The following is a 22,961-nucleotide window of genomic DNA, read 5'->3' as shown; positions in this document are numbered from 1 at the left end:
GGTCATCGGGGGTAAAATCGGGGCCATCGCGGGCATCGCATGCACAAAAAAATCGGGTGCGATGGGCCAGACGCGATGCCCGCGATTTCCCCATAGAGAACAATGTTAAATGCCTCAATTTACCCGCGATGACCACGATTTCCCATAGGAAACAATGTGAAATGGCTCAATTTACCCAAATTATCATAGGAACAATGGTAAATGGGCCAAAAACACCCCTGAACATTGAAATGTCCCCCCCAAAAGTAGTTTACACCACCACGTGATCAACGTGAACCCGAAGCGTGGCGAGCGGCGGCGGTACGCGTCCTCCGACCTTTTCATACCCCTACTATCCACTAGGGCGTGAAGTGAGAATAGAATAGTGTGGCGAGCGCAGCGAGCCACCGAGCCCGAAGCGTGGCGAGCGCAGCGAGCCCCGCGAGGGGACGCGGATACCTGTGAAGCCCGCGAAGGGACGCGTTTACCTGTGAAGGTATCCGCGTCCCCTCGCGGGGCGCGCTGCGCTCGCCACGCTTCGGGCTCGCTGCGCTCGCCACACTATTCTATTCTCACTCCACGCCCTAGTGGATAGTAGGGGTATGAAAAGGTCGGAGGACGCGTACCGCCGCCCATCGCGGGCTCGCTGCGCTCGCCACGCTTCGGGTTCACGTTCATCGCGGGGTAGCGTGAACTACTTTTGGGGGGACATTTCACTGGTCAGGGGGTTTTTTGGGGCTTTCTGGCCCATTTACCATTCTTCCCTATGATGATTTGGGTAAATTGACCCATTTAACATTGTTTCCTATGGGAAATCGGGGTCATCGCGGGTAAATTGAGGCATTTAACATTGTTCCCTATGGGGAAATCGCGGCCATCGCGGGTGGACCATTTAAGCATTTTTAGGCGCACACGACGCGACCGACCCGATTTTTCACTGTTTTCAATGCATTTCAATGGAAAAATCGGGGGCATCGCGTCGGTCGCGTCGCAGGCCACTAAAATTACCCCCGATGGCCAAGATTTGTGGCCGTGCTAGGAAACAAGTACCATTTACATCTTCAGCTACATTTAATATTCCATCATTATTAAAGCATCCAGTGATTATTCTTATTGTAAACAAAAATGAATTGCAACCCAAACCTTCTCAAAATGATTTTCTCATCTATCACAGAAGACATGGCTTTAAAATACATGATTTTGCTGAGCCCATGTTTAAAAATAAAATGGGCAAAAAGGACATCTAATCAAAAATAGCTTTAACAAATGTATATTTTAAGTAGTCATACATGCATAGCCCTGTTTTGTAGTTTATAAAGGGTAATGCTAATACAAATTCCTGGTTTGTAAGTGCTAGTGTGCTCCTCAGTGCATTTTGGACACTGAGGAGCACACCAGCATTTACAAACCAGGAATGGTCACTTTTCTTGCCCTGAACTAAATCATCTAAGAACAAGTGGTATTCCATCCCTTTGAGGACAGATTTAGGGTTCATCCCTAATTGTGCTTAATTTTCTTGGATCCCCCTCTTTGTGGCAATTTTAAACATCAATATGATACTATAGCCCAATTGGATGTGCACTTATTACGTACCATTGCAACGCTGGAACGTACCATTGTACCACTGGAACGCACACTTGTGCGTTCCAGTGACGACATCCGGCTATCTGCAGGAAGCCGGGGGCGTGAACTACAGGAGGACGGACGCTCGGCGCGGGAAACGTACAGACGGAGCAGGTATGTATAAGTACATGTTTGTCTAAATGTCACATTTGATTATTCACTTTCCTGGTGTAAGGGCTGATATCCTGACGACGGGGAGGCTTCCCCGAAAGCACTCGATTACTGTTATGCCCGAATACAGTTGTTGATTGAAACTACTTTTCCGTGTGCCTCCGTTATTGGACCTTTGTATGCTATGCTTTGGAGTGCACCGGACCCGCTGTATATGGAGATTGGGAGTGCCGGCATAAAAGTACACATAGATATATATATCTATATATATATAACTTGAGTGGGGGACCGGCACTCCCAGCTTGATTGCAATAAACTTGCACAGGTGCCTTCACTGCTTTACCGAAGTTGAAGCAAGGTACACAGGAACGAAGGTGCGGCACTCTGGTCTTGTAATCAAAGAAACGACAATACAGTGTCTGGTGGTCAACGTTTCAGTGCTCGTTTATTGGCACTATCGTCAGGATAATAGACAGGTAAGTGCAGTGACATTTTATAGCATTACAGGTGATCAAGAGGTGGGAGTGTTAACCGGCGTTCACCAATCCCAAGGGATTTCACGTCAGCTAGCCACACCCACCACACTGTGCATACTTCACACTAATAAAGTTTTTCGTACAAAAATACATAGAAAAAATTGAAGAAAATACATTTAAAAAGTTGCGGGATACATACAGGCTTAATTTTCACAGTGCAAATGGCATAATACAGTGACATAATTACATTGCATGTTAGACTCAAAAAGCAGCACACGACAAATACTCATTCAGCCCTTTTGGTGCGATTACACCCAAACGGTGAATCCACTCAGTCTCTCTCCTAAGTAATATTTTATTGCGGTCACCGCCACGAACAGGTCTGTCAACCTGATCGATCATGCGGTACCGCAAACTAGTAAGAGGATGTTTCATTTCTAAGAAGTGACGGGCTACAGGTTGGTCACTGGTACCACTTTTTATTGCAGCTTTAATGGACGACCGGTTACCGGCCATTCTGTCCTTAAATTTGCATTGTGTCTTACCTATATAGGTAAGACCGCAGGGACAAATTATCTGGTATATCACATAAGTGCTATTACAAGTTAAGTGCTGCCGTATGAGAATCTTTTTGCCTGACTGCGGATGATTATGTTTATTAACAACATCCTGGAATTCATCCTGAGTATCAGTCCATGTCAGGAAGACATCGTCGATGTATCGAACATACGACGATATCTTCCCGGCAATCATCAAATCAGTAAAGAAGACATTTTGTTCAATGTAAAACATATAAATGTTGCGCTTGCAAACATTTATATGTTTTACATTGAACAAAATGTCTTCTTTACTGATTTGATGATTGCCGGGAAGATATCGTCGTATGTTCGATACATCGACGATGTCTTCCTGACATGGACTGGTACTCAGGATGAATTCCAGGATGTTGTTAATAAACATAACACTACTGAGTGTCCAGTTAAATTTACCATCCGCATGGATCTGAATAGAATTGACTTCCTTGATGTAGTTATTTCTAAGGATAACTGTGACTTTGCAACAACTGTCTTTTATAAACCCACAGACCGCAATACCGGTCTTCATATTAATAGCTGTCATCCCATCCCTCTAAAAATGGGACTTCCATATTCGCAAATGATTTGAATTTTCAGAATCAACTCTGACCATCAAGCCACCAGTAAACAACTGGATGACTTGATTGAGCGATTTATCGCCAGAGGATATGATCGCACATTTGTCTTAAAAACTAAAGAAAGAGTCATGGGTATGGATCGTAACAATTTATTAGTGAAAAAATCTAGAGGCATAAATAGTGATAATGTAAAAATTACCATGGGTGAATAAGTTTAATATTATGTCCACAGAGATCCAGCAAACTGTAAGGAGCCAATGGCCTAGCGTGCAATCAGATAAACAATTACCATTCACTAATACTACCATCATGCCCTGTTATGAAAGGGGCTCGAATTTGCGTGACTTATTAGTCAAATCAGACATCTTTCAGAAAAAGCTTGACAGTAATTTCTTGGTTAAACGTCCAGGGTGCTTCAGATGCACCTGTGTTACGTGTCAGTACTTAATATCAGGTGACAGTTTTAATCATCCGCAGTCAGGCAAAAAGATTCTCATACGGCAGCACTTGACTTGTAATAGCACTTATGTGATATACCAGATAATTTGTCCCTGCGGTCTTACCTATATAGGTAAGACACAATGCAAATTTAAGGACAGAATGGCCGGTCACCGGTCGTCCATTAAAGCTGCAATAAAAAGTGGTACCAGTGACCAACCTGTAGCCCGTCACTTCTTAGAAATGAAACATCCTCTTACTAGTTTGCAGTACAGCATGATCGATCAGGTTGACAGACCTGTTCGTGGCGGTGACCGCAATAAAATATTACTTAGGAGAGACACTGAGTGGATTCACCGTTTGGGTGTAATCGCACCAAAAGGGCTGAATGAGTATTTGTCGTTTGCTGCTTTTTGAGTCTAACATGCAATGTAATTATGTCACTGTATTTTGCCATTTGCACTGTGAAAATTAAGCCTGTATGTATCCCGCAACTTTTTAAATGTATTTTCTTCAATTTTTTCTATGTATTTTTGTACCAAAAACTTTATTAGTGTGAAGTATGCACAGTGTGGTGGGTGTGGCTAGCTGACGTGAAATCCCTTGGGATTGGTGAACGCCGGTTACCACTCCCACCTCTTGATCACCTGTAATGCTATAAAATGTCACTGCACTTACCTGTCTATTATCCTGACGATAGTGCCAATAAACGAGCACTGAAACGTTGACCACCAGACACTGTATTGTCGTATCTATATATATATAGCTATACACACACACATACATACATATGTATCTATTCACACTCACACATACATTTGGAAACCCCCATAAAATTTCTGCATTTGCATCTGGGGTGAAGTGTATGTCTATAATTCCCCCCTGAAACGTAGGACTACCCTATGCTACTGTCATTCCCCTAGAATTGATGTGGTAGCCATTCAAGAGATCCACTTAGCCTCTTCAGCACCTCCGGCTTTCTGGGATCTGCACTATGTGATTGTTTTTTTTTTTTTTTGCTAATCGCCCAACTAAAAAAATGAGGTGTAGCAGTTGTTATTAGTCATCACTGTGATGTTATTTTGAAATCCCAGGTTGCTGATGCGCTGGGTAGATATGTCATTTTAGCTGGAGATTTAGATGGCAAGGGTGTCTCTATTGCTTCTGTTTATGCCCTCAACTGCTCAAATGGTGTGTATCGGACAAGTAATACTCCATGGTGTTTTAATTTAGTAATAGACCCGAGGATGGATAATTCAGACCCTACAGGTTGTAACCTCTCATCAAAAGCCTTGAACAATTCGAAAACCTTTAATCCATTATTAATAGAATTTGGTATGTTCGATGCCTCATGAGCTTTACACCCCACGACAAGGTATTGTCCCATATCCACAAATCCTATTCTAGACTATTCATTTATAGATACATTTATAGATACATGGCCATTATAACAGGCCTGTAGAGCTGATATTCTTGACATAACATGGTCTGACCATGCCGCTTTTGTTATTAGCTGAGACATTATGGCTTCCACGCACAGTGCAATTTAATCTTTTCAGTTCCAATCACATTGTGCCTATTTCAAATAGCACTGTGTTTCTTAGCCTTTGCGATGCGAGGCACACTCCTGCATAGTCAATTTTGCAACGCAAATTAGTAGGTGCATGCAGGTATTTTTTAACTAGATCGCATGTACCCAATTGGGTGTAGTTCTATTCGCATGTTGTTTAAATTGCACCATGTGTGCAGTCCAAATTACCTAGCACACATTTTATAGGCTCAAATCGCACCTAGCACACATCTCACCGTGTGTGGGCACCATTACTCACATTATTTCAACCAACAGACATTGGAGATTTAATAACTATCCTCAGTAGATGCAAAACAAGCTATCCAACCCTCTCTATCTGATTTCCTTTAGCATAATATACCAGATGACACGTCCACCACCAATTTCTGGTGCACACTTAAGGCTGTTGTCTCCGGGACAATTATTCAGGTAGCCTCTAGACTTAGAAGAAAAATACACATAGTTAAAAGTGTTGCCAAATTGTATCAGATGCCAGTTAAGGGATTTTTCTATAATTGAAAAAGCAGTACAATATGTATATATGTAAATAATATTGCAAAAATTATTTTTTTGATGTGTGCTCTTTCATCATCTGTTTTTTTGAAATTTTGAGTTATGCTGGCCAATGATTATAATCCTTATCTCAAAACTAATTGAGACTGCATTGACATTGCCTTCTGGATAAGGGCATAAAGGATTTATGACGGCCAGCCTTTATACTCATAATAGATGTTTTTTTGCACATATCAATTGGATTAAAATCCTGCAAAAAACTAATAAATCGCCAGTATAAAACAAATATCTGATTAGTCAGCAATTTTGGCTATTAATTTAATAATCACTCAGCAAATAATTAAAAAAAAGCACAATAAAAAATAGTTTCAAATTCTTATTGAATAACTTTAGTGATCAAGATATTGAGAGTGCACCCCACCCGAGTTTCTTTTCTTTTGTTTCTCCTGTTAGCCTCTAGACTTAAACATCAAGTAAAAACTACTACTCCTAAAATATTATAAACTAAACTCTGTCATGTGAAAACTCAACATACATCAGACCACAATAATTACTCTCTATTCCAATCCATACTTGAAGAATTGGAGACCTACTGTACACCATCGGAAGTTTAATGCCATTATTACCAAATTAAATCAAAAGTTCTATAGGAAACAACGTTCCATCTTTTGGCTCGAAAGCTAGAAGGGAGAGAGTTAGGGGCCTCAATCAAAGCTCTTAATAATAATTTTGGAACCAAACTTACTAACTTGTTAGATATATCCAATACTTTTGCAATTTTTATACTTCCTTTCAGGCCGATGTTATCCCAATTCTTCTGTAGGTATTTGAAGCAGGAACTTCCTTAGGTTTGTTCCCCTTCTGAAATGCTAAAAGCCTGTATTATCAAAATTTTAAAACCGGGTAAGGATCCTGTATATCCCCATAGTTATAGACCAATTGCTTTACTAAACACTGACATCAAATTTTATGCCAAACTGATTGTGAATAGATTGAATCCAATGCCCCGAAATTGATATATCCAGACAAGGTTGGATTTGCACCAGGCCGGCAGGATGTGGAATATAGCTGGAGAGCTATTGGCGTCATAAAACATCGCACAGGAAACCACTTCTGGCATTTTCCCTTGCTGCTAAAAAAAGCCTTCAACAGGCTACATTGGGGATACATGAAGGCATCCCTTCTTAAATTTTGTTTTTTTGGGCGATTTGTAGATGCTATTCTTTCACAATTTTCTTCCCCAGGTGCTTTTGTTTCCAGTAATGGCTTCTTATCTTCCCTGTTTAAGTAATGGTACCAGACAGGGATGTCTCCTCTACCCCCTAGATTTCGCTTTAGCAATAGAACTCCTTATTGAGCGCATCCACACGTCGTCTCTTAGTGGTCCTGTTATCAATGATTTCCACCACAGAACATGTCTGTTTACCAATGACAACTTGCTATTCCTTGCTGGTACTTATGTATTAAGTAGTTTGCGTGTATTGAGAATACCAATACACCACTATGCTGACTACGTAAACTATGTAACACGCAAATTACGTAAGTTACGTAAACTACGTAACTTACCTCACTGATGTCCCCGGGCCAGCGTTCCCGTCCTCTGGCACTCGGCTCCCCGTCTGCCATGACAGTCCCCACAATTTACGCAATTAGCGTAGTGCCGCTGGGGAGTATGGAAACCATGTGATGCCTCCCCAAGTGGCATTACACTGAATTACATCCATGACACGTCTGCGTCTCCTCCGGTCGCATGCCTGCCCGCCCACTGGGATCTCCCCCCTCCGTGTGGCCGCTGATGAAGCTCCTTGAACCCGCCGGGATGTCCGCCCACCGAAGCGATCTCCCCCTCGGCCCGCCGAAGCTACGGCACCTGCCGTAAGTAACTAACGTATTAGCAGGGCGCCCGGCATGTTAATGTTAACTATGGCCCGTTACTAAAACAATTGACGGCCTTTACTACGGACTGGCTGAATCATGAGGTTTTCTTGATAGGTAAAATGGCAGCATTTAAGATGTCCTTTCTCCCCAAAATGTTAAATTTGTTCAGATTTATCCCTAGACTCCTTTCTCCCCACTGGCTCAATAGATTTGAAGCAGTTCTTAATAGCTACATACAGTATGGAATAATAAGAAACTCAGTCTTCCTAAAAAAATATCTTATAATGTCTCAGGTGGCATGCCTGATAAATCAGATCAGTTATTGCTCAGAGCCTTCTGGCCCTATACCTTGGGTCATATTACAATCTGGTTTTACCCTAATAGAACTATTGTGGCTCCCAGTTATTGGGGAGGACAGAGAAAGGGTGTCTTTGGTTGGTGCACCAAAAGAGAATTTAATAATAAAACATGACTTTTATTGGTTTCATTAAAATAGTTGCGAAGATATAAAAAAACACGAAAAACGCATAGGACAACATTGAGTGATTTAAAAATGATATAATATATCCCCACCTAGTGGGACCCCACTTCACACTGTCCCTGAATAATTTTATAATTTTATAAAGCACGGTGGTTGAAATTTAAGAGTGGAAATGTTATGTCTGGTATTGACAGTTTTACAGTGTGTATGCTCATCCAGGATGTAACAATTATCAGATACAATGTATATATTCCTGGGGCTCACTATGCAGTAGCGATAAGCGCCTGAACACGGGTGTGATCCCGTTTCAGCGCTACCACTGGCTGGCTGGAGCCGCTAGTTCCACAGCCTGTGTGCTGACCGCAGAGCTGTGTCTGAGGTGTGCTGCCATGCACTACCTCCCTCTTGCATGTCAGATCAGACAGGAGTGTACACGGCTCTTGCGCTAGAGTCCGTGTCACTGTACTGCAGGGAACCGTGTGCTACGGATACCCTGTGTCGCCACCGGCCTAAACAGATCAAAATACAATCATATGGGGGGAAGGGAAGTGGGGTTTAACACACTAGGTGTGCAGTCAAGCATACCCTTTCGCAAAAGCTTCTTCAGGGCCAACCAGGCAGGCAGCCGGAAGCTCCTTAAGTACTGGTTAGTGCATGCATAGTCATTTTATGCAAATTGAGAAGGGAGTGTCTGTCAATTCATTATCCAATTAGTGGGCATTGTAAATGGTCAAGCCCTTGTATGCAATTAGGTCAATCCTGCACATTTATATTTACAAGAGAAATGACAAAGTGAATAGAATAATACTGAATAAATGACTGATTAACTGCCTGCTGGGCAGATAACCATCTCATTAAATGTTTGTTTTTAAACAAATGCACTTCTGTGTTTTATGCATAGAGATACACAAGCTCCTGTGTTCATAATATACGTGGAGCAGAGATTAGAAGATTTCATGGGTTGATAAGACATTGCGCAATTGCATTCATGGTGCAAATAGCTGGGCATGTCACAGCTTTTATAGGTACACTTTCAAAAGGGCATGTTAGTTTATATATTTTTAATTACATGTAAAACATGAGAAATTGATTGTATGCAATTCGAATCATACATAAAGTTGAGGAGAGCATATCATATTGTCATATTGATTATCCTTTTCTGAGAGTCTGGGAAATATCAGTGTGTATTGGAAGGATCACTGATTCATGCAGCAACATTCTACATAGATACGCGGGGATTGTCTGTATTGAGAGAATCGCTGGTTTCTCTCAATACAGACAATCCCCGCGTATCTATGTAGAAAACACATAACAAATTACAGTACAAGACAGTTTAGGACAAGTACATGGTTAATATGGATAGTTGCACCAGGGGACAGGACACTGAAGCAATTATCAGGGTGAAAGAGGTTTTTATATTCTAAGATCCTTCCAATACACACTGATATTTCCCAGACACTCAGAAAAGGATAATCAATATGACAATATGATATGCTCTCCTCAACTCTATGTATGATTCGAATTGCATACAATCAATTTCTCATGTTTTACATGTAATTAAAAATATATAAACTAACATGCCCTTTTGAAAGTGTACCTATAAAAGCTGTGACATGCCCAGCTATTTGCACCATGAATGCAATTGCGCAATGTCTTATCAACCCATGAAATCTTCTAATCTCTGCTCCACGTATATTATGAACACAGGAGCTTGTGTATCTCTATGCATAAAACACAGAAGTGCATTTGTTTAAAAACAAACATTTAATGAGATGGTTATCTGCCCAGCAGGCAGTTAATCAGTCATTTATTCAGTATTATTCTATTCACTTTGTCATTTCTCTTGTAAATATAAATGTGCAGGATTGACCTAATTGCATACAAGGGCTTGACCATTTACAATGCCCACTAATTGGATAATGAATTGACAGACACTCCCTTCTCAATTTGCATACAATGACTATGCATGTACTAACCAGTACTTAAGGAGTTTCCGGCTGCCTGCCTGGTTGGCCCTGAAGAAGCATTTGCGAAAGCGTACGCTTGACTACACACCTAGTGTGTTAAACCCCACTTCCCTTCCCCCCATATGATTGTATTTTGATCTGTTTAGGCCGGTGGCGACACAGGGTATCCGTAGCACACGGTTCCCTGCAGTACAGTGACACGGACTCTAGCGCAAGAGCCGTGTACACTCCTGTCTGATCTGACACGCAAGAGCGAGGTAGTGCACGGCAGCACACCTCAGACACAGCTCTGCGGTCAGCACACAGACTGTGGAACTAGCGGCTCCAGCCAGCCAGCGGTAGCTCTGAAACAGGATCACACCCGTGTTCAGGCGCTTATCGCTACTGCATAGTGAGCCCCAGGAATATATACATTGTATCTGATAATTGTTACATCCTGGATGAGCATACACACTGTAAAACTGTCAATACCAGACAACATTTCCACTCTTAAATTTCAACCACCGTGCTTTATAAAATTATAAAATTATTCAGGGACAGTGTGAAGTGGGGTCCCACTAGGTGGGGATATATTATATCCTTTTTAAATCACTCAATGTTGTCCTATGTGTTTTTCGTGTTTTTTTATATCTTCGCAACTATTTTAATGAAATCAATAAAAGTCATGTTTTATTATTAAATTCTCTTTTGGTGCACCAACCAAAGACACCCTTTCTCTGTCCTCCCCAATATATTCATTCTGTGTCTATGGTAGCCCACCCTCGCATATCAAAATATTGAATACTAATAGTGCACAAAGAGGGTCCACCCGCATAATAAGTTTGTGATTTCTGTGCGACTGGCGCAGCTCTCCCCAATCTCCGCTCCCAGTTATTATTGAAAATCCAAGTTGTCGCTCCAAACACTCAAGGCGTGGGATACATTTTCCCACTCACTTCAGTTGAGATTACCCTTGACCATCTTATCGTTGTTGGTTCTTTCCCTTCTAAACCCTACAGTGTTCTCCCCGGCCCTGTTTTTTTTCGGGCGATCCACCCGGCAAGATGCACCCTGCTTCCTGGCATTCCCCTGGCCGGACAGAGTGAACTTGCGGTACGGCAGTGCTGGCTTCTGATTGGTTGTCCCTATACACATACTGTATATGGAGCAGGGTGCCACTGCCAGCCTGGCACACTACCATCAACCTGGTAACGTCGCCACCTCTCTGCGCTGCTGCTGCCCTCCTCACTTCCGATGCCCGGAGATGGCGTGTCATCCCGTGGAGTGACGTGACAGGATGTTTTGTCAAAGTGAGTGGGCATGGCGCTGGAGATCTCCCTGCAGTGATGGAGCCCATTGACCTGTACCCAGGGGGCGAGAGGGGACACCCGGTTGGAGGTTATGCGTATGGCGGCCTGAGCGCTGTCACTGAAAGGAGGCTGGGGGACACAATTTCTGATCCCAGCAGGAGCAGTGTGTCCCTGCAGCAGGCACTGGACCGGTGAGTGCTGCCCAGAGACACTGACTGCCCCTCACATACATACATACATACATACTTGTCACACTGCATCCCCCACATACATACAGTACATACATACATGTCACACTGCCTCCCCCACATACATACAGTACATTCATACATTTAACACTGCCTCACAATGTTCCCCACACACACGCATAAATGTCACACTGCTCCCCACACATACATGTTACACTGCTCCCCACATACACACATACATGTCGCACAGCTTGCTTCCCACACGTATGGCACTCCTGAAAATCTTACTGTAATTTCCACAGTGTATGATGGTTTTCCCAAGTATGGGATTCAAATTTAGCATGTGGGTCATTTTCCTTATACAAGATGTAATGAACATTATGGTGTGTAGTATAATATGTAACAGGTATAACAGCATGGCATGTGTAGGTGTGTGGCATAACGTGTAATGGGCATTACGGGATGTAATGGGTGTGTGTGACATGTAATAGGCATTACATTGTACATTTTTGGTATTATTTACTGGTAACTTCTACCCATCCTGATAAAATTAATTCACATCTGACTTGTGAACGAGACCTGCATATATGTTTAGATCCCACAACATCGTCTCACTTACTTTATTCGATATTTAAGATGTCTAAATGTAATTCCCATGTCCAAATATATGTAAAATTATGTTATCGTATCTATCTAACTTCTGATAATTTGCATAAGTTGCCCATTACAATGTAGACCAGGGGTGGCCAAATTTGTCCTCGAGATCTACCAACAGTTCATGTATTTCAGGCAACCTGTGGATCTATATTAGGAATGATTGCAGCAGGTTTGAATATGTGACTATTAGTAATGACTACAGCTGTGCACCAGCTAGGTGATTTGGAAAACTTGGACCGTTGATAGATCTCGAGGACCGGTTTGGACTCCCCTGATCTAGACTATGCTTGCATTGTTGTGGCCATGTCAGTTATATTATTCATATTTTCTGGAACTGTCCAGATATATGACCCCTATTGGGAATGGTTGCTGATTATGAAGGTGACAGGCCTTCAGTTATCCCTGTTATCCACTATTGCACTACTTCATATTTTTTCTGATTGCATACCAGCCCATCATAGATTTTTTTATAGCCCAAACTTTGTTGCTTCTAAGGCTGCCATTGCTCAGTTCTGGAAGCAATGTACTCCCCCTCCAATGGAACTAATTAAATCTAAACTTAATCCCTGTTTCTTCAATACCTTGCCTTTATCGAAGTGGTCCAGTTGGTAGGAGTTTACTACTGCAGGTCTATATCTCCTACCTTCTACATAATTGTATTTTGTGTTTTATATGTGCTTTTTCGCTATTACTGTATATTATGGCCATGCTATTTCTACTTGTTATTTTTATTTGTGTATATTTTGATTTTTACATTTCAATGTTTACCCTGCATATTCACACCCTTTTTATACCCCCTTTTTTAAAACGTAATAACAACTAATGATTTTTAGGAAAAGAGACATTTATACAAATATATTTAATTTCACCTGTGATTATTTTGCTAGAAAACTATCATTTGGAGTCAGATGAATGCAAACGGAAGGCAGAAGAATCAATTCAACAACTGTCAGAAGCTAATATACTCTTAGAGAATGCCAAGGTAGTTGTTTTCATCGGAGTGGTATGTTCCTGTAGGTCGACATTGGGAAAATTAACAGCCAACAGACATCCAAAATTATCTTAATAGTGATAAGTATTTTATGTCAACATGGACTTTATGTATACAGTCAAAATGTCAACAGGGACATAATGTAGACATTTAATGTTGACAGAATTAAACATTGACATATAGACTTGTTCCGGATGTCGAATGTCAAAAATATAGACTAAATGTGTGTGCGTGTGTGTGTGTTGAATCTTCACAATGCCAACTATCAAATTATAGGGCAGTATTCAATGTGAAAAATTCTCCGTGGATGGCGAGAGATTTTTTCTTTCGCCATGCACTCGCCCTGTTCCGGAGGGCTCGCTGCCACTCCTGCTCCCACTATTCAATGTGGTTAAGACTCGCCGACACTCGCGGCGAGTCTTAACCCCTGCAGCGGACGAGTGTCCGCGGCAGGGAGCTGGCAGGGAGCCGGGGGACGGTGGCAGCCAGGGAGATTAAAGTCTCCCTGGCTGCCCCAGAACATATGTGGAGGGGAGGTGGGCTCCCCGGGACCCAGGCAGCACAAGCTGCCCCCCCTATAGCCAGCGGGGGACCCAGTATTCACTGCACCCGATCGTGCATATGTAATGATCGGATGCAGTGAATATATGAATATCTAATGAGCGGCTCGAGAGCTCCGGCCCCCTGCTGGCTGCTCTGTGTAAAAAAAAAAAATATTAAAAAATATATATATTTTTTAAATTAAATATATATTCATGTGCTATAAGCACATGAATAAAAATAACATGCTCCTTCACAGAAAAAAAATCCAGATTTTTTGACACCAAAATAAAAAAAAAAAACCTTTTAGTTTAAAAGTTCACATTCCAGTTCTCCATGAAAAGATGGAGAATTGCTACACGGAGAGACACGGTGAAAATCACTTAAAAAGACGGCGAAAATATCACATTGAATAGGGTGGTTCACTTTTGGAGAGCAAAATGCTCCTTCCAACGCGAAAACAGCACAAACTCTCCATTATTATTATTATTATTATAATTTAATTTATAAGGCGCCACAAGTGTTTCGCAGTGCCGTATAAAGGAACAATACAGGGAGACAAAACTTGGCATAACATTGAATAAATAACAAAAATACAGTACAAATAAAGAGCACCACAGTTCAATACACATTACAGCTTAAATGTAAGTAGTGAGGACCCAATCAACATACAACTAGAGGCTTGAGGCCAATGATGGAGATGAGTATGCAGACGAAGATGGTCACTGAGTGTTGGAGTAAAGGAGAGCTGTGAGTGAAATGTGAAGAGAAGTGGGCTTTGACAACAGGAGGGAAGAGGGCCCTACTCGGAGGAGCTTACAATCTAGTAGGAAGGGGAGACAGACAGATTACAAGAGGTGCAAGCGAGGAGGTGGTGGTTAGATAGCAGGATGCAAACAGGCAAGGGGTCGGAGAACCAGCTGGTTTATGCAGTGGAAGGGTACGCTTTGATGAATAGGTGAGTTTTCAGTGCCCGTTTGAAGCTTTGCAAGGTCGGGGAGAGTCTAATGGAGCGAGGGAGTGCGTTCCACTGAAGGGGTGCAGCACGGGCAAAGTCCTGTACTCTAGCATGGGAAGTAGTGATCAGGGTGGAGGAGAGACGACAGTCGTCAGCTGACCGTAGAGGGCGGGAGGGTGTATGAATGGAGATGAGGTTAGAGATATATGGAGCAATGGATTTAGAGATGGCCCTGTATGTGAGTGTGAGGTGTTTGAAGAGGATTCTGTAGGGGAATGGAAGCCAGTGCAGATTTTGTTGAAGGGGAGTAAAACAAGGCTCCATAAAACAAGGCAAATTTTTCTCATTGAATACTGGCCATAGACTTGCCTACATGTATATTTTGACTGTCAACATATTGGCCATGTTGATATTTCATATTGTCAATATGTCCACACATAAAATACAGACATCTAGGTAACATCTAGGTTCTGCTTTTAATACAATAATACAATAATACCCAACATTTTAGTGACCAAATTGTTGTATTTAGGTTTTCCTCCTAGACTATGCAGCTGGATTTTAGATTTTTTGCTTGAGCGGCCCCAATATGTTAAGCTAGGGGGTTGTGAGTCATCAGTGCGGAGATTGAGCACTGGCGCCCCTCAGGGTTGTGTGCTGAGCCCACTATTATTTTCTTTTGAATCTGGCTAAAACCAAGGAAATCATTATTGATTTTAGAAGGGGGAAGAAAACTGTACTGGAACCTCTTTTTATTGATCAGTTAGAGGTAGATAGAGTGAAAGAATTCAAGATGTTGGGGACTACGATCTCTGAGGATCTATCATGGACTCCTCACATTGGGTTAGTAGTCAAGAAAGCCCAGCAGCGCCTCTTCTTCTTGAGGAGACTGAGAGCTGCCAATTTTTCTCGGGAGAACCTAGTGAGATTTTATAGCTGTGTAATTGAAAGTATATTGTCGTATTGTATTACAGTGTGGTTTGGAAATGGTTTAGTTAAAGATCTGAAAAAAATAACTAGGGTAGTACGCACTGCTGAAACCATTATTGGCTGCGACTTGCCCACTATCTCGGACATCTTTGCAAAAAATTGTAGACGTAAGAGAACTAGCATTATGCAGGACCATTACCATCCTTATAATCATGTCTTTTCTTTTTTACCATCAAATAGGCGGTTGAGGTGTCTAAAAGCTAGAACCTCCCGTCTGAAAAATAGCTTCTTTCCTGCTGCAGTGTGCGACTACAATGTAAACTGTTAGAGCACTGTCGTCTTTCTTTCTTTCTTTCTGTTGGTATCTCCTCTGGGACCAGGTCTGTAATTTCGTTGTGCTGGCAACTGTACTTGTTGTTTTTACAATGACAATAAATTATCTTATCTTATCTTATCTTATCTTAACATTATGAATGCTGCTAGTAAGTTATAATAATACATTGTGGAGATACTTAATAACTTGGTGCTAATATTCGCTTATTGTATTATTGACTTTATTATTTCCCAATTGTAGGTCTGCAGTCATAAGGAAGCAGTGTCATTGCATAACAAAACCCAGTTAAATTTTCTTTCAAAATGTAGGCACAGTAGAGCCGATGTTGGACACACTGGTGCAATGTTATACTGCTCATGTATCTAAGTTACACTGTGTATGCGTAACAATTGTTGTGCAGAGTTGAAGTACTGGTTTAGATGCACAGGGGTTTATTTATTAAAATGTCCATTCTATTGAAGGTGGAATGTTCTGTCTATTATCTTCTAGAAGGTGCTAAATAAATAATAAGTACAATCTGATTGGTTGCTATGGGCAACATCCTATATTCTATAAAACTCCCATCTTATTAAATAAACTCCACTGTAGCTGGTAGTAGGCTAGTCACATGCATGGACGTCCTGTGTCTTATGGGTGTGTTCTGAAAGTGTTGTAGGCATCCTGCTGAAAGTGGTTTTGAAAAAGACCAATCAATTATCACTCATATTGGACACCATACTCAGATGGGGAATCTGCACTTAGAATTTATTATTTGGTACTTTCCTGTGTTGCATATAATCATCTTTCAAAATGTAATTTATCATGCATATTATATTAGTGTTGAGCAAAGAAACTCAATATGTAAAGGTGAAGGGGAAAGCTACATACTGTATGAAGAGCTAAATGAATAGGGTTCGATTTCTGAAAAGGTGAGAGTTTAGCGCTAAGAGCAAACTTCTTCAGAACTCTGAAATGTAAGTCACTGTTCGGCTGAAAATCACACAAGCAATAGGCTGCACATTTTTAGACAAAGTCAGAAATCACGATTTTTTTAGTAACAAGAATGTGTGATTTTTAGTAAAGGATGCAATTTTTAGTAAGGGGAATGTGCAAGTTTTATAGTAACGGGAGTGTGTGTTTTTTTGTAAATTAATTTTTTTTTTTAATTTTAATTCTATTTTTTACAAACAAAAACCAGCCCGCCACCCACCGCCCAGAGATGGTGGGGACAGCCCTGGGCTTCATCCCTGGAAGGGTTAAGCCTGGGGGTATCCCTTTATCTGGGGGATCCCCACTTACCCAGATACCCTGTCCTGGGCTGACAAGCCAGGGTGAAAATGGTACATATAAAATGTGTCTCCTAGCTGTAGCATTATACTGCTGGTTGTTGGAGCCCAGTGCTGGTTCCAAAATACTGGGGACCCCATACTCTTATTGTCCCCCATATTTTTGGGTACAGGACCGGTCCAGGAGCCTGGTGCTGCTTTCTTAAATACTGGTGGGGCCTCATCACTCCCCCCCCCCCCCCCCCAGCTCAATAAGCCTATGCTGGTTATGCTCGTGAGGGGGGACACACTTTTTTGGACAGAACCATGCACAGATGTCAATTACTTGTGCATTGTTCTGTCAAACTCGCCGGCCAGAACCAGGTCTACTTCCTGGCTATTTTTTGGTAATGTTTAGGGTGCGATTTGAAAAATCGCACCCTATTACAGTTGCGATTTTGATGTTTTCTATGAGAAAACATCTGCGATTTTGAATGTGCAATTTTTTTGATCAATGGCAAATGTGCAATTTTTACTGCAAATCCCACACTACTAGCGATTTTAGCTGTGTTTGACCAAAAATATTGCAAGTTCTTAAAAATTGCACCCTATTACATCTCACCCATAATGTCAATACAACTATTTATGCCAAATATCTTGAATGTCTGACAATTAGTTGATTAAATATTGATTTTTACATTTATTAAAAATATGTACTATTCGCAGCTTCTTTATCCAGTTTAATTTAAGTATCACAAGTGTTGGTTAAGGAATCACTACTAAATTTGGACCCCTAAGGTATATTTTCCTCCCAAATGCAAATATCCAAACCAAATTACTTTATCTGCCTTACATTTTGTGTTATGGCAAAAACGAATTTTTTTTATTTAATTAAAAACGCTAGGTTCAATTGACATTAGGGATCCCATTTTTTTGACTGCTTAATAAAGGTTTACATTACAAACATAAAAAAATCAGCATTGTATTTTGTTTAATAGTTGAGAAAAAAAATTAATTTGACACCTTATTACTGGTGTATGGCATACATAATTTACACACTTAAAACCTTACCAAAAATTGTAACTAAACTCAGGCAATGGGATAACACTCCCATACAGAAAATTTAACTTAACAGAAATTGATGGGAAAACATGCATTTTTGTTGTAAAAAATTTTGTAAGGCAGATAAAGGGCCTTATTCTGGTTGGAGCGGCCGGGCCGTACGCGTACGTCCCGGGATTTTTTATGATCTGCGCATGCGTACATTCGCTAATGCGCAGGCGCGAACACTCCACAACGCTTACGGACGGGTCTCTACGTGCGAAAAAACCTATACGCGAGTGTACGGGCATTGGGGGCGGCATAGGGGCGTGATGAGGGGAGCGGCCGAAATAATGAGGGAAAATGGGCGTAAATATGGGCGTACACGGGGGTGTGCACCAAAAATGAGCGGTGCTACTACCGCACGATCGACTAAGGCACCGTTCATTTCGGACACAAAACAGGCGGCCGCCAACCGCCATCTCAAACCACCCCTACAGATACCGCATGCCAGCGTGCGCCTGGGTTTGCTAATTTACGCTGATTACTACTCAAACACATACACCTGAATGTAAAAAGCAATGCTGCAGTCTATTAAGTCCAAACCATGATTTCACTACCTGCAAGCCACACACAGCACTCAAACACATTGGAAGCTTATCTTTCTATACTTCTCGACATTTAAAGGTTTGTTTAATTTAAGGTAAGAATCTTTTTAAGACCTGCTTATATATGCTAAGGTAGCTATTTGCTAAACAGTTAGACACATTCACTACGTGCTTTCATAGACTTTACACAGTAGCACACTCAATCTACACATGTCGACATGTGTCAACGTGTTCACTCTAATACAAACATAGGTTTTGTATTTATGATACAATAACATAAACCACATCTAACACCTACAAAGGATGTTTCAGCAATGTTTTAAGCCCATGCCCACTATTTTGCACACAATCTTTGTATAGTACCCAAAATACAGAACTGTACCACTATCTGATCTGCTATGAATTGGATTTGACTACACTCTGGATGTAAGATGCCACCAATCACATTATTGCACTCACATCTCTCTAACAAAGGATTCCTACATCTGCTTATGACACTGTAAAATCATATATATTTAAAAACTTATACATGTTTGTTCACAAGCAATTTTATCATGTTTGGCCGATTCACACATCTTTTTTTAGGGAGGACACATATGCATTCCTACACAAATGTACCTTTTGACCCTTGTTTGTCTGCCTCACCCACTCCATGAGGAAAGCATTGTTCTGGACCTGCTTTTACCTACTACTGTAGGAGCTACCTCACCTGCACACAAACTGCTTTCTCACCTATTAAGTTGCTCTGCACATGTGCTGACACAAACTAATTAGCAGGGAAAAGTTGGATAGGAACATGGGAATGACCATGGAGAGGGTTACACATGGGAAACTTCGACCACACTTCAACAAATGTTCAAAAATACCCTGGTCAGTAAGTACACATAAATCTAGTATTTGTTTCACACAAGAAATTACACATACAACAATTTTGTTTTAATTGGTAAAATAAATTTATTTGCTGTTCAGCATCACAGCTTAGTAGACACTTTCATGTCATAAATCAAATAAACAAATAAAATAGACACAAAAATAAAAAAAACAGCCAGAACAAGAGGTTGCATATCTCCAAACATGTGTTACCCTGCAAATGCAATGGTGAAAGAAATGGGGACACCAGAATACGTACTGCAACAACCAGGGTGAATACTAAGCAAGATACACACCACCAAAAATTTATCCTGCATTTGTAGAGGTCAAAATAAGAACTTTAATGCCCATGGCACGAAAATGGATAGATGGCCAACTCAGGAAGTGGATGTCCAGTGCAATTTAAACATTTGGGGTCCAACCACAGAGGAAGTGAACCAGGTCTCATTATTTGGGCCCTTTTTTCCCCCTTTTAGATGGGGCCTTGGGGACAGGGGCCTTTGGGTCAGATGGCTTGCGGCGTCTTCCCCTAGTGGACACAGGAGGGTCAGCAGAGGTGGAAGGTTGGTGAGCAGCTTGGGGTGGGCCAGCAGATGGGGGATTGTCCCTTAGGGACCTGGCGGTGGGCAGCAGCTCCGCAAGAATGTCATTCAGGCGGCTGAGGTGTTGGCCAATGCTTTGAATGCCAGCCGCCAGAGTGTCATTCATGCGGTTGAAGGCCTCACACTGCTGCCTGTTTGTGGCCTTCCAATCTTTCAAAAATTCCCCAATCTGCTGCTGACGGAGCGCAGCATCCACCCCTTGCTGCTCGATCCTCTCCAGCATCACCATCATGCTCTCATCCCATGTCTCCTGGGGCTGGGGGTGTCTTCTTGGTGGAGGCTGGACCACTTGCTCCACCTGTGGCTCTGCAGAGGAAGATGCTGCCGGTACATCCTGGGTTTCTGCTTCTGCTAGGATAATAATTGAAAACAATGTCACCATCACATACGCACTAAAAAATCTCTTTCAAAATACAATGCATTACTGTGACTTACCATCAAAAGCAGCATCAAAGACCTCCGCCGGGAGCTCACTGTCCATATTGGAGATCCCCCTGACCTCGGCCACATCAATGACGTCCAAGGCGTCCTGCTCCAGGGGGGTATACTCCAAAGTATCGGGCATAGGACCTCTCCCGGTGGACATGCTGTGGTTGTACCGGTCAGTCATCTTCCTCTTCAGTGTACTTTTGAAGTCGGTCCACCTACAAGTTTAAAAATACAAATATCACCATGAGATATGTGCACCACTGTGCTAGTGAACATCATGACTACGTGACATTTCCTAGTGTGGGTGATCTTATGTTTTAAAGCCATATGTGTCCCACACACACATTAATGTCTCCATTAGGAGGCATTTCAGTGTCTCATCTCATTCATTAGGCCACTAAATGCACATACGTAGATCACTATGCAAAAATGACATCATCCATGGCCAAATTAGGCACCTCCACCTGTTGTCAAACTACACATTCCACCATAGCTTGACAGTGTGGTTATTATGGAGTCATTTAACTATGGGATGGCATACTGGGATGTGTATTTTCTCACCAGCTACATGTGCACAGTTTGCTCATTCTTGTTTCAGTTGCATCATATGGAACATGTAAAGGTGGCCATACACGTTACAATTATTGTATACAATATTGCATCTCATAGCATATCGGTTTTGCGATGAGATCAGATTAGATGAGATCTAGTACAAAAAGTATGTGCTGCACATACTTTTTGTACTCATCGCTAAACCGATATGCTATGAGATGCGATATTGTATACAATATTGTATACAATAATTGTAACGTGTATGGGCACCTTTACAACAACTCTTTCCAAAACACACTTTCTCTTGTCCCATCACATACTTCACATGAGCAGAACTGTGCCCATAACCTCACATCACACCAATGGTGCATGTTTCATATATCAATGTGGGTTATTAGACATGGTTGTGTTCACATGTGACATTGAAGTGTAGCACTATCTACAAACACACCTTTCTATTATTCTCAAAACATACATGTAACATATGTACACACATATGACATTATCAGGGGGACAAACACACTTGCCTTTTCTTCACCGATAGCCAATCTCTGACCACTGGTGACACCTGGTTCACTTCCTCTGTTATCTTGTCCCAAAGGTTTCTCCTTGCACTGGCACCCGGCTTCCTGATTGGCAATTCTATCCATTCACGTGCTCTGGGCACTAAAATTCTTAATTCTGCCTCTACAAATGCAGGGTTTCTCTTTTTGGAGGTGGTATCCTGCTCAGTCCTCACCCTAGATGTTGCAGCTCGTTTTCTGGTGGCCCCAGTTCTCTCAACATGCACCTGCTGGGTCACACCTGTTTGGAGAGATGCAACCTCTTGTTCTGGCTGGTTGCTTGGCCCTTGTGGAGCTGGTGGAGGTTGAACAGGGCCTGTTAGTGAGGGGCCCGCTTGGTCTTGCAGGCTACCTCTCTCTTGAGCCCTCCTTCTCCGCTCCTGTTCCCTCTTCTGTAATGCTTCAAGCAGGGATTCTGCTTGTGCTCTCTGCAGAGCGTCCTCAGCTGCGGAATCGTCTGAGTTAGACATGTTTGCAGCAATTCTGGCCTGCATCTGACTGAATATTTATATGTTAATCTCCCGCCATGAACAAGGGGGCGTATATTTTTCCCCGCAATGTACTTGCTAATTTACGCCGATATTTCCCGCCGATAATTGCCGCTTAAATTACGCAGGTCTCCACGCACCTGATCAATCACCTGTATATGCACATACACAGGTTGTGGAGCATTGTGTGCTACATCGTGAAATGTGTGCACCTGTCATTCCAATGATGAGTGTTGTCAGCTGGTATCTGTTGGAGTTCGTGTATGCTTTGTGAGTCACATTTCAAAACATCACGTTATAATGCTTTCCTTACATATGTAATGAGTCTGAAATTGTCATACGCCAACATGTTGCATTGGGCCCCTTTTAGCAGCGTATTTATTAGTAGACGCTTGCGTGTATTCTTTTACGCACACTGTATATACAGTTCCTCTCTATACATTGAATGCATGCTGTTGGTTATGGTGTGTGTATATCGGAACGGTCCG

General features: G+C 41.8%; 1 protein-coding gene across 8 annotated transcripts in view; it reads left to right on the top strand.

The window, feature by feature from the left end:
• The window catches only part of SYCP1 (synaptonemal complex protein 1), a 276,938-nt gene that overhangs the window by 91,424 nt on the left and 162,553 nt on the right, over window positions 1-22,961 (top strand). For all 8 annotated transcript variants that reach the window (XM_083172734.1, XM_083172733.1, XM_083172735.1 and 5 more), the window contains exon 12: window positions 13,211-13,305. In XM_083172734.1, coding sequence (XP_083028860.1) covers window positions 13,211-13,305 — 95 coding nt within the window. The remainder of the gene's footprint in view (window positions 1-13,210; window positions 13,306-22,961) is intronic.

Source organism: Crinia signifera, chromosome 2 (assembly GCF_055691185.1).
Source record: "Crinia signifera chromosome 2, ASM5569118v1, whole genome shotgun sequence".
Taxonomy (NCBI): Eukaryota; Metazoa; Chordata; class Amphibia; order Anura; family Myobatrachidae; genus Crinia; species Crinia signifera.
Note: the sequence above shows the minus strand (reverse complement) of the source record. Positions and strands in the feature narration are given on the sequence as shown.